At 44.7% G+C, this 13626-nt stretch overlaps 1 protein-coding gene across 2 annotated transcripts in view; it reads right to left on the bottom strand.

The window, feature by feature from the left end:
* Nucleotides 1-1069: 1069 nt before the first annotated feature.
* Nucleotides 1070-13626, bottom strand: part of nfia (nuclear factor I/A) — a 92043-nt gene continuing 79486 nt past the window's right edge. For both annotated transcript variants that reach the window (XM_047375748.1, XM_047375747.1), the window contains exons 9-11: nucleotides 10567-10732; nucleotides 10053-10141; nucleotides 1070-5880 (exon numbers count right to left, since the gene is read on the bottom strand). In XM_047375748.1, coding sequence (XP_047231704.1) covers nucleotides 5866-5880; nucleotides 10053-10141; nucleotides 10567-10732 — 270 coding nt within the window. In that variant the 3' untranslated portion in view covers nucleotides 1070-5865. The remainder of the gene's footprint in view (nucleotides 5881-10052; nucleotides 10142-10566; nucleotides 10733-13626) is intronic.

The raw sequence follows: 13626 nt of genomic DNA, 5'->3' as shown, positions 1-13626 counted from the left end.
TAACAGCTTACTAGGCGATTATGGAAGAGCATGCAGTGCAGTTATATCTGGTGATTATTGAACATCAGCTAGAATCAGAGGGCCCTGACATACAGCAAAGGCTACTGGTGTTCAGAAGATACAAACAGGAGTCAGTATAATACAGGTTCACAGGCACTACATTTGATCTTTTCATTATATGGTGGAATATGCTGGTTGGGTTTCAGGTTTCTGGTGTTTGCTCCGTGGAAGCTGGGATCTGGAAGGATCCTCGAATGTGAGCTGCACCTCATCCACGTGAAGGCTGTTAGTCAGTGCATAGTTCTCATGCAGATTAGACTGCTACACTGTGATTGGCTATGTGGAAGCATGATGGAAGCATGGCTCCAGTTTCCCTCCCAGTTCCGGTTCCTCAGCCAGAGCGATTCATGGAGGGTATTAAGGGTGTCCTGGGAGAGAAGCTTAAAAACTGCAGCACTTGTTCAAACCTGTTTCATGACGGGGCAGCAGAGCTCCTCAGCTCCAAGCAGGGGGGGTCGAGGACTAAAAGAGCTTTGGATCACTGCTGGTTCTGGTTTCAGCAGCTTCGGTTCTCTCAGCCTCAGGAAGGAGATGTTTTTCCCTCCTAAGACTCCAATTCAGGTGTGATCGGAGCTGCTTCTTGTTTCCATGAATCCTACATAAGCTACAGAATCGCACGGCTGCCTTCATCAGACTGGTTTCATCAGTTCCTATGCAAGAACCTCTGGAACCTTTCCAACCAATCAGCAGCAGTGTTTTCAGATCAAAGGATCATCTTTGAGTTTGTTGATCTGCTTTTTCGTTTAAGTTGATGCAGAACGAGAACAATTGATCCACTAATGCAGACATTAAAGAGAAGATTCACTGATCATTAGAATAACTGATTCCTGATGGAATCAAAGCTTTGACTCTGGGAGGAAACGGGAGCAGGAATTCTGATCACACCGTCCTGCATCGTCGTTCCTCTGCTGCACGTTGGTGCCGAGCAGCGGTGGAGGTGTGGACAGATGCAGAGCAGGAGCTGGTGGAGGTGGAGGTGAAGAAAGAAACAGATGGGAAAGAAAAAGAATCATGTTGCATAATCAAGCTGTTTATTTTTCTGCATGGAATGGTGAACACAAAAAAAGATGCCTTGATGCATTTATAGTCGGGGCATCGTTTGGCTGGCTATGTCATTGTCTCCGGCCTAAAAACTAAACTCCTTCAAATAAAAAACTCATTTGTTTTTTCTTCAAATGACTAAATTTAGCTTCATCAACACTGAACATACAGCATACTGTAACATCCATTTACAATGCTCGGATCACCACGGTGCCCTGGGCTTTAGAAGAGCAGGAATATGGTATATCAACAGAGGAAAAGTCCATAAATACATTAAACCCAAGAAAAAGAAGGAAACAGGAAAGTTTTCAACTTAAATCCAGTTTCCAGAAAGAAAACCAAACCCGTTCTAATAACGCGGCCTCCATACAAACAGTCAGAAAATTCACAACACAAGAGTTTCCTCATTTCGTCATTGTTACAAAAGTCCTGCATTATAAAATAGGGCAGCTTTAAAATCAGTGTAATCAATAAAACTATACAACACAGAGATATGTGTCTCAGTCAGGCCCTGCGGCGCTGCCCTCCGGTCAGTAGGAGGAGCTGCAGAACAAACTAAATCAACAGACAAACACAGGAACGAAACACACTGCCCAAACTATTGCTTTCACACTCACTTTTGTTTCCTTAAAAACGGTGCAAATTGAGTTGGTAACATAGACTCAGCCCAAAGTCTGATTAATGCAAGGCTGATTATTTTTGACACTTTAGAAATGTCCGTGCAACTTTTTTATTTTATTCCCATCGGTCATTTAACGACCTGGACGCTGTTTTCATTTCTTTATTAATTATTTCATATTTAGTGCAGATAGTTAATGCCCAACTCACGGCTAAAGGAAAGGCAAGAACAGAGGAGAACTGAACCGACCCAAGTGGAACGACTCCACCATCACAGCGTCGGACCCGGAACTGGACGGAAACTGACAGAATACATCTGTAAGAGCAAGCAGATATTGTATATTTTACATCCCCGTTACACAGATCTGGGAACAGAGGAAACAATCAGGGAACGTTTTTCCAGCAACAGGTGTAAAAGTCATCAGAAAGAGGAGGAGCATGGACTGACCTCCCAGGAAGGTCAACATTCTGTCAAATGAGCAAAACATCTGCAGAAAACCTTCATTCTCACATCAAGTTTCTTTGCTCATTTGATGAAACAAGTTTGATAGAAAGTGTGCTCTGCGGTTTCTCCAGTATCAGCCGTTCTTCCTAAGTACAGAAGAAAGCTAGATGTGACCTGCACGGCTCACTTTATCTACTGGAACACTACGTTGCTTTTTTCCCTCCAATCCTGGAAATGTCTAAATTCTGTTGGGTCTGTTTCTGCTGGCATGCCCCCTAGTGGCTTCCTGTGGTCACAGGTGGGAGACTTTCCACCAGACCCAGGGTTCCCGTAGCGGCCCGCTATGCTGAAAATTAATAAATGAGCGTATCGGCCCATTTGACTGACATCTGGGCTCCTTCCATGTGGTTTTTGTGTTGGCTATAGCGCATGCGCGGAGTCTGTTCCCGCTTCCTTTTACCCTGTGCTACAGCTAACGGTAAAGCTTTCTCAAATCATCTCAGCTTTGAAGGATGGATATAAACGGTGTCATATAATGACAGGCCTCCAGAAGAAAATCGTTTTTAACAGGTCTTTATTATTTATGCAACATTTAGTTGGTCATGTACGTACTACTTTTCAGAGTTGATAAGAGATGTTTCAATGCTGTTTAGAGGCAGAAACTCCGCATAGAACGGTGTTTATTGTCAGTTATTGTTGTAAGGCTGCTGTTACAAACGAAAACAAGCGGGAAACTGGAATGCTGCAACTCAGAGATGACGTAAATTCCGACATCTCAGTTCCTTCTTCCGAGGTTAATGAAACGCAGCATTTAGCTAAACTGGATGTTTGGTTTCCAGCCCCATATGCACAGATTCTGGCTCCATAAAACTGGTTCTGTCTTTGTGCCGAGTTGCGGGCAGAACCAGAGAATAGAACCTCCTTTAACAACCAATCAAAACTAAATTGTTTTTTTTATTCTGTCTAATTTAAGCCATGTTGGAGCTTATCAGCAAACCATCTGAATTCCAGAGGGAACTTCCAAAAGCTCCGCAGCTTTAAGAAGGCTCTTGTTGCTGTGATGCTTACAAAGATATTTCCTTTTTAAATGTTTCCTCAGAGACAAACCAAACCTGCCAGGGGTATGAATATTTCTGGGCTTAACTGTATAAGCAGCAACCTGAGCAGAGAGCACTGACCTCCACAGATCAGACTGTTGATGCAGGGATGAAGAGATAAACTCCTCCCTGCTCAGTGGTCCTCCACAGAAGCTCTGAATCCAGCAGATGGAGGATCGGACATTTACAGATGATGCATCTGCGAGCTGATTGGCTGACTGTGGAAAACCAGACATACATTTGGCTTTATAGAGCCATCGGGAAACGAGCTGTAAAACCAGCTGTTGTTTAGACCTGGAACTGCTTTGGTGGAAAACACCAGACATTAATACTGAGAAGACAGAATCCAGCTGCAAACATGGAAGAGATGTGAACTTCTGACCTTCAGACAGGATCTTTTTTCCCTGAATGTTCTCCTTAAACTGCTTCTAAATCAGTTTTTGATAAGCTGGTCCTAAAAAGGCCTAAATGATTTAGCCTACAGCGCCACCTGCTGACAACACTAATTATTTTCATGTCTGTTGGTTTGAACATTTATTTGATACTGGCTTCACCCCAGGATGGAAGCTCCAGATCCACGCCATGTTCCTGAACAGCCTCCTAACCTTCGCTGCTCATTTGACTGAATGTCGCCATCTGGACCAGGATGAGCCTGATTACTGCTGCTTTCAGCTTATAGTCCCCTTCAAACATGTTCTCCACAGGGCTCCTCTTCAACTTTGGCATTTGGGCTCTAGTCAGTCACAACATCTCTGATGATGTGACTGACTAGAGCCAATCAGAAGGAAATTAGTTCAAGTTTGTCTCTCCACATCGACGAGGAACAACCGATTTTCTTATAGAACATACGATCCGATTTGTTGTCGCAGGAAAAACGAGTAGAAAAGAATGGAGAGATGCTGGAAAACGAAGACAACTGGTTGTTGGTGGGGCCTGAACGGGTCCGAACTAACCAACAGCACCTGGGAAGTGGCTGATGTTGGGAAGTTTCACAATATATTGTCTGTTTCTCACTAACTACATCATCTATGGAAAAAAACGCACTAACACGAACACATGCAGATTTTTTTTTTAGTTCTTTTTAAGACTTTTTCATTTAAATTCATTTTTCTTTAATGCTGGCTGTGTGTGTGTGTATAGATATTTATAGAATAAAAAGAAAAACCAAACTGAAGAAGAGCTGAGTTAAACCACGCCCCCTAATTACACACGCACAGCATATTGGCCAGCTGCAGGAAGAAGTGCTTGTGATTGGACGGAGCCCCTGGAAGAGTAAGGCTATCCCATGGCAGCCTGTTACCGGGCAGATTATCTGTTACCGGGCAGATTATCTTGCCAAATTGATTTGTTTTAAGCCTAAATTCTTCTGATTTGGCTCCAGGAGACGTTTAACTTGTCTTTTCTGAAACACTAAAATAAATTAATCGCTTTGCGTTTTTTAACCAAATAAAAAGCAGCTGCACGAGATGCTAAGAAACTGATTTCTCTTTAAGGGGTTCTCATATCAATATCATAGAGGTACAAAAAATGACCAAAGTCAACGCGGATCCCTTATTTGTCATGAGGTCAGGGTTCAGTGAACCCAGGTCTGTTTGATTTGTTACCCCAGTATTTTAGAGTCCAGAGGTGCGAACGGACTAGAAGAAAAATATACATTTAGATATACGATTTTTAATAATCCAACAGCTAGTCAACAAAATTGCACTTTTCCTCATGATTTCACTGTTAGGTTTGAGAGACGAGGCTCTCTCCTGACTGAATGGCTCCGGACCCCGGAGGTTCGGCCCGCCCTGCGTACACTGCATCTTCACCCAGACAGGTGGATGGATGGAGGAGGAAATGGTGACTAAAAGAGAGAAACCAATGAGCTATGAAGCCGAAGCCTCCAGAGAAACAAGCGCCTGGTGAAACCTACCAACAAATCCAGACCGCCATGGGCCTTCAGGACCCCCCACCCCGAGCCCCCCACATTTAGTTCATGCTGCACCGTCTCCCAGCTCAGCTCTTCCCATCAAGGTATGGTCCATGTCCTCATAGAGAGAGCCAGGTACAGATGCGAAGTCCATCCCAGGAGGTGTATTTCTGCTGGTGTCTCTAAGCCAGGTAACACCTCAGCCCCCCTCCATCAACCCCTGCCCCACCAGCCCCAGGCTGCAAGGATCCACTGAGAAGGGAGGGGCGGTGGTGGCAGCATGGAGGGCTTCAAAGCACTGCAAGTTCACACTGCAAAAAAATATGGGATACGTAGTTCTTTCAAAGAGGCATTTCTGTGATTCAGTCTGACGACTTTCCCAGAAGCGGGTCACTCCCCCTCAGATCAGGGATTCAGGGGAAAAGGTTCAGGGCTCAGATCCAGCAGTACAGATATATGATCCAAGATTCTGCAACGACTTCTGGGACAAAAATTCACAGAGTGGGGTACGTTTGATCCGCTTTAGCCATGCTGACGCTGAGTCATTTGACAATGGAGCCAGGATCTGCAGGATTGGGAAGGGGGTTGACCAGGGACAGATGAGATGGGCTGTCTGTCACAGCTGGTGTCAAAGGTGGAGGAAGAGATTGCAGCAGTTTACTGTAAGATGGGTGCTGGCGCCTCAGGTGTCCTTATCCCAGGTACCACTGTGGAGACAGAGAAAGGTGTTAACATCAAGCCTTTAGGATCCAAGCAGAACTTCAGTCTTCTAACCCAAACCCAGGATGGAGTCTGAAGCAGTAAAACCAAACTATTTTTTGCCAAAATCTGCAATAAAAGGGTCATATTGTCAACCTGAAAACTAAACCTCCAGAATCCACCTTTAGATCTGTCCTAACATCATTCAGTATGAACAGGTTCCCGGGAGCAGACGTCATAACTCAGTTTTGGAATCGTGTCCCACTTCTAGATTCACAAAAAGCAAGAAACTGAGGATGGAGCCTTGAGGAACTCTATGGGTCAGCAGTAGCCCTGAAGAAAACATCCTTGGAGAAGCAGCTGTTGCTGCCATCAATCTGGAAAAGGGATGGGGCCATTTCCAAGATTTTTGAAGTCCACCATTTCTGAAAGTCTAGTCCATCTAAAAAACAAGATGGCAGCAGGACTTGCAAAAGTTTGGAAAGCTGCATCTGAAGTAAGAACAAGACCTCTGGAACAATGTCCTTTGGAGACTAAAGTAGAGATATTTTTACCAAATGCACCGCATGATGTTGGAGAAAACCAAACGCAGCAGATCAGCACACCTCATAGCAACTACCAAGCACGGTGCTGGAGGGACAATGAACCTGGCAATCTTCAAGTGTGGACTGGACCATGATCTCTGTAGACCAAAGTATTTTATACTCAAATGTCCAAAAGCTAAAGACAAACTGGTTCATCAACAGAACAGCTGAACCCAAACACAGCAGCAGATCAACAGAACTGCTGAAAAACAACAGAATCAAGCTGATGCTAAGGCCTAGTCAAAGTACAGACCAGAAATGCTTTGGTGGAACTTTCAGAGAGGAAGGTTCAGACCAGATGACCCGTTTTTTCCTGTCTCCTCTGTGTTTGTGTTTGTGTGTGTGTGTGTGTGTGTGTGTGTGTGTGTGAGAGTGTGTGTGTGTGTGTGTGTGTGTGTTCCTGTCTTGGCATCACAGTGAGAACCATTTTCCCGATTTCACCATCAAATTGAGGACCGTTTGTACCAAAGTGAGGACATTTTGCTGGTCCTCACGACCTATTTTGCTAACGGTTAGGTTTAGGACTAAGGTGTGAATTGAGTTTAGGTTCAGGTTAGGGTTAGATAAGCACTGGTAATGGTTAGGTTTAGGGTTATTGTCAGGGTTAGGGCATAGAAAGGGTTGAAAATGACTGAAAATCAATGGAAGTCAATGGGAGTCAACACATGGTCCTCACTACATATAGCAAAACAAGAGTGTGTGTGTGTGTGTGTGTGTGTGTGTGTGTGTGTGTGTGTGTGTGAAATCGCTGATCGGTTGTTACTGATCGCCAAACTTAAACCGTTTCACTAATCGCTCTCTCATCTTCCTCACTGCCCGGCCAAGTTCAAGTTCACACTCATCTTACATCATGTCTGGTTGCTAGGGACATCCAGACGGCTCGGGACGTGACTACCATCGCCAAGAAACCCCCCCCACACACACACCTTTAAAAACTCCCCTCACTTTACTACCCTTCCCTCCTCATCTTCCTCACTCCTCTTCCTCAACATTCCTCTTTGGATCACTTTATCCTCCCCATCCCGCCATGTACTTCTCACACACACACACAGAAAGTATTGATTTAAAGTAAAGACACACATCTACAAACAGTCTTAGAGATGGAGGCAGAGTTCAGGAAGTGTGTCTGAGAATAAAAGGAAGTTTAATAAAACTCGGAGCAGAAATCCTTCCCTCGGTGTGTGTTTCTGCTTCTCTGTGTGTTCCTCTGTGTGTTTGCGTGCACGTGCTCTGCAGGCCTGCCGTGCACCCAGACCCTCTTGCTCCTGACTCGTTGTAATTCTACTGCTGTGTGTGTGTGCAGTGATAGAGGAGAAGACTGGAAGGTTAGTTTTTAATCAATACAACTTGCTGACGCTGGGACTTTTCTGGCCCGCTCTCTCTCTCCTGCTGTGTCGGTGTCTCCCGCCCCCTCCACCCAGCGCTGCAGCAGACCCCCCCCTGTCCTAAGAAGACTCTGAAGATGAAACTCTTACCGGCCAGTCAGACAGCCAGCATTGCTCTGAAAGCTGTAATTCAGACTGCAGATGCTCATCTGGCAGAGGGTTGGAGGACCATGGAGGATCTTCCTGGGGGGGGGTCTAGGGGTAGATCCCTAGACCTAACCTCTGCAAACAGATATTCTCATCTGAAACTCCTAATTTTTCCAGAGTTTCCTTCCTGTGATCTTTTAAAGTGGTCTGAATTGGGCTTGTGTTGGGTTTAAACAGAGAGACTTAGATTGGACTGGGATTAACATGGATTGGGGACACACCTGGATGAGGTTAGACAGAGCTTGAAACAGAGACGGGACCGGGTTTGCTTTGGGACTGTGTTCAGACTGGTTCTGGGCTGTGTTTGACCCAACTAAAGTTGCCCCCTCCCGGACCTTATTCAAATCGAACAAAATTGGTGTCAAACGTTTGTGGAGCAAAACATCTCAGTAGTGTTGTTTGTGTTTTAAAGATATTAATGAAAGTTTAAAGGTCAACCAGTCCCCCCAAATTAAGTAAATTAAAAATGTTGTCAATTTATCACTTAAAATCACAGATTTTTAAATTCAAGTCCACCAAGGTTCAAACCCCTGAGATACGTTACCTGAAACCAGCCTTAGAGCTAAGTTCTGGCTGGTTTCTACATAAACACAGCTAAGCCCAACATCTGTTACCAGCAATCTATTCATGGCTCAACAAAGGATTTACACTGGGCTGTTATAGCAAAACTGGATATTTCAGGCAGAAAGAGTCACAGTATTTTCCCTCAAGGCGAGTGCCAAGTGACTGCTGAGTGCGTGTGTGTGTGTGTGCAGGCAGAAGAGATGAAGTTCAGCTGTTAGTACTGTTAAGGGCTGTTTGTTGCTGTCTTGTGAGGACCCATACTGATAACTCAGGCCTTTGAATCTTCCATCTTACTTTAAATATAACTGACCTCCCATCGGGGTCACTTACATGAAAGGATACTACCTTCAGGCTCATTTCCTGACCCTTAATACCGACAGGTTAAACTGAGGGGTGGGTGTGCTCCCATTCTATAGTTTATATGCAGCAGATAAAGCAAAGAGTCTGCAGCTCCTAACTCTTCTCTTGGACCATTCTCCAGGTAAGTCTCCAAAAGAACAGCACAGATGTGTTTAATATTTTGTCACATTATTTGTTCAAACAGAATCAAGACATTCATCTTAAAATGAGGGATTGCTGCAAAGTTCCCGCGGATGGAAGAAGAAAGCATCTTAAAAAGCTGGGAATGTAATTATTTAATAGAAAAAGTTGTCAGTTGTCAGTGACTTTCACCATCTCAAGTTTTCCTTCTCTACAGTTTGGATTTAAGGAATTCCTCATTATTCCCAGACTCGGTGAAGGATAAATAAATAACTGCCACTGTTTCAGTGACAAACACCTGGCCCACGTTGGCCTCTCAGAGGGTGTGTGCTGGTTTGTGACAGGATCAATAAATCGACACACTTGTTCACTGCAGGTCAGCACACACACACACACACACACAGCAGAGCGATGGAGCATGTCTGAAATGTCAACAGAGGACTCCCAGCTCATTGTTATCTGTGTGTGAGACAGAGATGAGTTAAAGCACGGCCGACCAATCGTTACACTCTTCATAAATCAGGTGACAAAAACACACACACACACACACACACACACACACACACACACACACACACACACACACACACACACACAATGAAAGTGGATGCTGCATTCACTGACCATCTGTTCCTAATATTAAAATTCCACATTAGAGAAACAGCAGAGCCAGAGTGGTCACATGACTGATCAGCTGACCAATCATCACAACAGGTCTAAGAGTCCAGTGGTGTGGTGATCGGTGTCTGATGACATCACAATGGGCATCTTCTGTGAGGATTTAGTTGTTTTTTACCGTTGATATTTTCATCTTTGTTTGAAGTCCCAGCATTGTGTTGCTGGGACTTCATGCACCAAACCCAGAAAGTTTTATTTCTTTTTTTGACAATTCAGTTCCAAAACCCGAAGAGCAGAACCACTGAGACGTTTAAAGCCAGCCCCAGAAGAACTCAGCAAGCGTGACCTTCCTGACTAAGACCCACAGCAGATGTTACAAAACCAGCTGTGGTCAGATCTTACCTGTGGTTGCTGAGGGATGTTGAATCCAGGGTCTCTGGGCCCGACGCTGACAAACCTCTGGGCTGGAGATGTGGTCGGGGTGGTGTACGCTACACAGAACACACACACACACAGTTGAGTAAAGAGGTGGGCGGACCTCACCTGAAGCAGCTAGATGATGAGCTTAGTGTGACATAGAAACCTGTCTGTAAGACCTCCACCCAGGACAGAGAACTGGGTGGAGGTCAGATGATTTATGCTGAAACTGAAAATAAACCAGATTGACCAATCAGATCGCTCTAAAGCTGCTGATGAAACAGCTTCAGCATTAGATTCAGTGCAGATGTTTGATGAGTTGATCTGGGTCAGAGAGCAACTGAGTGTAAACATTGAGGAGCAATAACAGGATTAGATGTTTTGGCTCTGGCTCAGCCTGTTGGTGCCAAACATCGGGAATTACCCGATCCGGTCCAACGCAGTACAGATTAGGAACTAAATGTGGAAATAATTGTGTCTGCAGCCTGCAGGCACTCACTGGGGGAGGAGGGGGAGTTGCCTCCCCCCTCCGTGGAGGAGGTGGAGGGCGGCTTGGAGTCGACCGGCAGCGGGACGGGCCGGGCCATTGGGGGAGGCGGGGGAGGTGGCAGCATGGGAGTCGGCAGGAAGGGGTTGTGGACTTTCCCCTGGGAGCTGCCGTTGGGCTGAGGAGGAGAAGGAAGAGGAGTCAGGAGAAGGAGAATGGATCAGAACCATGTAACAAAAACCCGAGGGAGTCAGTGGGTGGTTCTGATCAGACCCTCTCAGTTAAACACGTTCTGGTTTGTAATGGAAACATTAAAATGAAAATGTGGGTGATAAATCCAGAACTGTGAGTATCGGACCGATCCGGACCCTGACATCAGGACGGAAATGATCCGACTGATGATTCCGTGTGATTGGACCGCCGCTCTTTTAATTAGTACTGTTTCATAGTGTGTGTGTGTGTGTGTGTGTCAGAACACAGCTGTAAATCTGGACGGATCTTTCCTAGAGTCTAGATAAAGGAAATTCAGTCTGATACTTTCTGATTAAAACTAGTTTGTACTTCTTCACTTCTTTAATGGTTTTTCTGAACCTTTCTTTCTTATTTCTGTTTTTTGGTACCATCAGAACTCTCCTCTTGCTTTGTCTTGTTCTTTCTCTCCTAGATGAAGCCTCTAAAGGAGCTACATCCACTAACATTTACTTTTCCTTCCCATAGAAAGTACTCCTGGATCAGTGCTTCTTTTTTCTCTTTGTGTCTCTGCTCTGTTCTCTCAAACCTCCAGTCGGTCGTGGCAGATGGCCGCTCACACTGAGCCTGGTTCTGGTTCTGCTGGAGGTTTCTTCCTGTTAAAAGAGAGTTTTTCCTCTCCACTGTCGCTACATGCATGCTCAGTATGAGGGATTGCTGCAAAGTCAACGCCAGTGACTGTCCACTGTCTCTACATGCCATGTCAACAATGGTAATAGGTGAAAGGTAGCAATGGTCCATCTTTATGATTACATCTAACAGAATTTATTTGCATTCTGCTCTAATTTACACTTTAGTGAATTAGATTTATATCTGACAATAACATCCTGACAGAGGTTTTTGAAAAATCTGTCCTCTGTCCTAAGTGATCTCTTTTCCCTCCTCGCTCTCTTCTCATGTGTCCCATCAGTGCTGCTACTAACATTCAGCTTGTTAACCATCATACGCTAGGCTATTAGCTTAGCTAGCAGCTGACGGTAGAGGCTGGTTTTGGACAAAGCGGGAGAAATATAACTTTTTATGTTATAACCTTGCACTCTTTGAACGAGTGATGTGATAAATGACTAACTGGCTTTTACACATTGGTGCAGTTTCCTCATCAACTGAAAACCAAGCTGCCAAGTGCAGCAGCCGGTAGCCCCTCCAGTTGGAAACAGCATGTGGACCAAACCCCTTTGTGGGATAGGGGTGTCGTAATCTTTTAATAATTAGGAAACTTTTTTACGTACTATCTAACTTGGATCACTTTAGCTGTGCTTTTATTAAATATTACTATATTATCATTTAAAAAATGTTTTTGTATTTACAATGATTATTGGGGGGTACACCTCCCATCCGTCCCCCCCGGACGTCCCCCGCCTATTGCTGAAAGCAACTGTCATACATGCACAGCTCCGGGAGTAGGTGGTAGTACTTTCTAAACTGGTTCAGTCTCTGGAGAATCTGGTGAACCCAAGGATGTTGACACCGGCAGCATTGTTCGGCATTCCATAAATAAAGCACTGTCACTCGCTCCATGTTGAGTTGAACCTGGTAAGCAGCAGATAGAATCTCCTCCTATTTGATGACGCGGTGAAGCGAGTGGAGCTTTGTCGCACGTTGGCCATGCGAATTGCTAGCGAAATGTCAGGTGAGCGAAATGTCAGGTGAGCGAAATGTCAGGCAAGCAACCGCACGCGAATGAGGTGAAAAATTTGCTAGAATCACAGTCGGTCTGAATGCACCATGATAGTGGTAGACTTACATTGTAGCCACAGCTGCCCTGGGCAGACTGACTAAAGTAGGGCTGCCATACAATCTGTGTCAATGAGCCCTTTGACCACCATCAGGAGGCAAGGCAGATGAAGTGTCTTGCCTTGGAACACAATGACTGAGATGGACAGAGCGGGGTTGAAACTGGCAACTCGCCGCTGACAGGATGAACCCCTAGCACCTGAGCCACCATACTGTTGGTAAAATATTTTACAAGAAAAGGAAAAACCTTGCTCTTCAAATTAATAGTTTGATTATGACTTTCCTCTGGATTCCTCTCCATGCAGATATAAAAAGTCACAGAGGAGGTAAAATGCTATCCAATCAAAACCACAACAACAGGATTTAATTGAAAAAGTTACTTCTGGCTCATCTCTGCTGATTGGCAGTGAAACAGTTTAGTTATAGTTTCCTAGTGAGTTGACCACCTATGTACCTTCTACAGCTTTTTAGGCTGTATTAAACAACATGGATCAATAAATATTTACAAGCATAGAGACCCTGATTTATTATACTTAGGGGCTGTATACTTAATTATTTAATACTGTGTAGTGAATATGACGTTTATGAAACGACTAAAGGAGCTACATCCACTAACATTTACTTTTCCTTCCCATAGAAAGTATTCCGATCAATCCTTCTGTGTTCCTTTTGTGTTTCTGCCCTGTTATCTCAAACCTCCAGTCGGTCGTGGCAGATGGCCGCTCACACTGAGCCTGGTTCTGGTTCTGCTGGAGGTTTCTTCCTGTTAAAAGGGAGTTTTTCCTCTCCACTGTCGCTACATGCATGCTCAGTATGAGGGATTGCTGCAAAGTCAACACCAGTGACTGTCCACTGTCTCTACATGCTCATCCAGGAGGAGTGAATGCTGCAAGTCACTGACTGGATGCAATCTGCTGGGTTTCCTTAGATAGAAAAACTTTTTATCCAATTTGAATAAATAACTGAATCTTGACTGTTTGATGGGTAGGATTAACTGGAATGTATGAACCTGACTGGGAATCTGTCTGCTTGGACGTAACTGTGTTTATATGTGTGTACTTTAACCAGATCGGTTTGTCTTGTAAGGTG

Source organism: Girardinichthys multiradiatus, chromosome 9 (assembly GCF_021462225.1).
Source record: "Girardinichthys multiradiatus isolate DD_20200921_A chromosome 9, DD_fGirMul_XY1, whole genome shotgun sequence".
Classification (NCBI taxonomy): Eukaryota; Metazoa; Chordata; class Actinopteri; order Cyprinodontiformes; family Goodeidae; genus Girardinichthys; species Girardinichthys multiradiatus.
This window is presented reverse-complemented; position numbering and strand designations above follow the sequence as displayed.